Below are 2,146 nucleotides of genomic sequence, written 5' to 3' on the forward strand. Positions count from 1 at the left end.
TTACAAGCTTAACTCGACCTGACACGATTAACCTGACCATATATATATTGATTTTTTTTATAGAATATGATATATATTGATATTTTGATCAATTATTGATTGTGATTAAGTGTAATATCTTCTATAAATTGTTGATGATTTAATAAAGTACATTAAAGTGTCTTAGATTAAAGATGGTTTAAGACCCGTTTAATCCTTTATTGGTGCATTACCTTGTTTAAGGCCCCGATTACGACCTAACTAGGAGAAGCTTGGTTAAAGCCCAAAACCTGACCGAGCCCGACATGAGACCGATCAAGACTGACTCATTCCTTAAATAGATAGGTCACGTCCAAGGGTATAGGCCCACTAGACTCACCCCGGCCAACCAGGACCACCCGGCCTGATTGACACCCCTAGTTTTAGGTATCAGGCACGGGTTGGATTGTATAGGTGCAAGGCATGGACATGGGCATAATGGTCAAAATACCTAATGAAATAGGTATCTTGAGTGTAAAAATGTTAGATACATCTGATGCCGACCGATACCATCCCATATCCACCGATACCCGATACTTAAAACCATGCTCGACCCGTAACGGAAACTATATAGCTCAAGTTTCGGCGGGGAGCTCTTCGCTTCAACGGCTGCATCATCGTCCTTTAAAAACCAAGGACGACAGACATTACCAATTAACCGACAATTCCTCGATGGCGTCAACTACGAAGCAACGCCGGTTACCGGAGTCACCATCGTTGGACTCCGATACCGATTCCGACAAGAGCGTCACGGGGGCCGACGAGATCCACCACACTGACCTCTCAGACAGCATCTTCAAATCCTATCTTCAGATCACCGGTCGTTCTTCGCCTGATCTCTCAAAGATCCAAGCTTTCCTCACCTCGTCTCGCTCCGGTGCACTCTCCTGCCTCATCTGCCTCGAGAGAATCAAACTTTCTCATCCCACATGGTCGTGCAGTTCTGGGTGTTCGGCAGTCTTCCACCTCGTTTGCATCCAAAGCTGGGCTCGTCAAGCCTCCGATCTCGCAGCCGAACGCGCCCTCACTCGTCTCTCTCGTGAACACTTCCCTGTAGCTGCTGCCAATGCCTTTGAATCTTCTGTCTGGAATTGCCCTAAATGCAGGGTTGAGTACACTAAATCTCAAATTCCCAAAACCTATTTTTGTTTCTGCGGCAAATTAGAGAATCCCCCAAGCGATCCTTGGATTCTGCCGCATTCGTGCGGTGAGGTATGTGGTAGGCCTCTCAAGTACAATTGCGGTCATGAATGTTTATTGTTGTGCCATCCGGGACCTTGCCCTTCGTGTCCGAAACTCGTGAAGAGCCGCTGCTTTTGCCGGGCTGTCGAGGATGTTCGGCGTTGTGGATTCAAGAATTTCTCGTGTAGTGGCGTTTGCTCGAAGTTTCTGGATTGTGGAATTCACAGGTGCTTTGAGGTTTGCCATGAGGGTTCGTGCCCTCCTTGTCGGGCGAGAGGGATCTATCGATGCCGGTGTGAGAAGACGGAGGAGGAGAGGGAGTGCTTTGAAAGAAAATTTCGGTGTGGGAATCCTTGTGAGAGGTTGCTTGGGTGTGGGAAGCATTTCTGTGGTGAGGGATGTCACTCGGGTCCCTGTGGAGTCTGCCCACTTCAAGGGAAGAGAACTTGTCCCTGTGGAAAGAAGTTTTACGAGGGGATGGCTTGTGATGTTGCAGCTCCAACGTGCGGTTCAACCTGTGGTAAGATGCTGGGCTGTGGTCTTCATAGATGTCCCGAACGGTGTCACCGCGGTCCGTGCCTTGAGACCTGCAGGACGGTTGTGATGAAGTCTTGCCGTTGCGGGAGCTTGAAGAAAGAGGTTTGGATTGACATCTTTTTGTTAATTCCATTATTTATGCCGGGAATATGGTGTTGTTTTCAGCTTAAAATGCAGACTTTAGACTGAATCTAGTATAGGTTCCTTGCTATCAAGATTTGGCTTGTGAAAGGAAGTGTCAGAGAGTAAGAGATTGTGGGCGCCATGCTTGCAGGCGTCGTTGCTGTGATGGGGACTGCCCACCTTGTTCAGAGGTGTATGTCATGATTCTCCCAAGATTTCATGTTTTGATTATGTGTATATATATATATATATATATGTATATATGTTTTTCTTGCCCGGGGGGGGG

General features: G+C 47.3%; 1 protein-coding gene across 2 annotated transcripts in view; it reads left to right on the forward strand.

The window, feature by feature from the left end:
* The first annotated feature begins 616 nt into the window (after positions 1-616).
* Positions 617-2,146, forward strand: part of LOC122061624 (NF-X1-type zinc finger protein NFXL2) — a 50,938-nt gene continuing 49,408 nt past the window's right edge. Inside the window, exons 1-2 of one of the 2 annotated variants that reach the window (XM_042625013.1) lie at positions 617-1,839; positions 1,938-2,051. In XM_042625013.1, the coding sequence (XP_042480947.1) occupies positions 691-1,839; positions 1,938-2,051 (1,263 nt within the window). In that variant the 5' untranslated portion in view covers positions 617-690. The remainder of the gene's footprint in view (positions 1,840-1,937; positions 2,052-2,146) is intronic. The other variant, XM_042625014.1, reaches the window with a different exon arrangement.

Source organism: Macadamia integrifolia, chromosome 14 (assembly GCF_013358625.1).
Source record: "Macadamia integrifolia cultivar HAES 741 chromosome 14, SCU_Mint_v3, whole genome shotgun sequence".
Taxonomy (NCBI): Eukaryota; Viridiplantae; Streptophyta; class Magnoliopsida; order Proteales; family Proteaceae; genus Macadamia; species Macadamia integrifolia.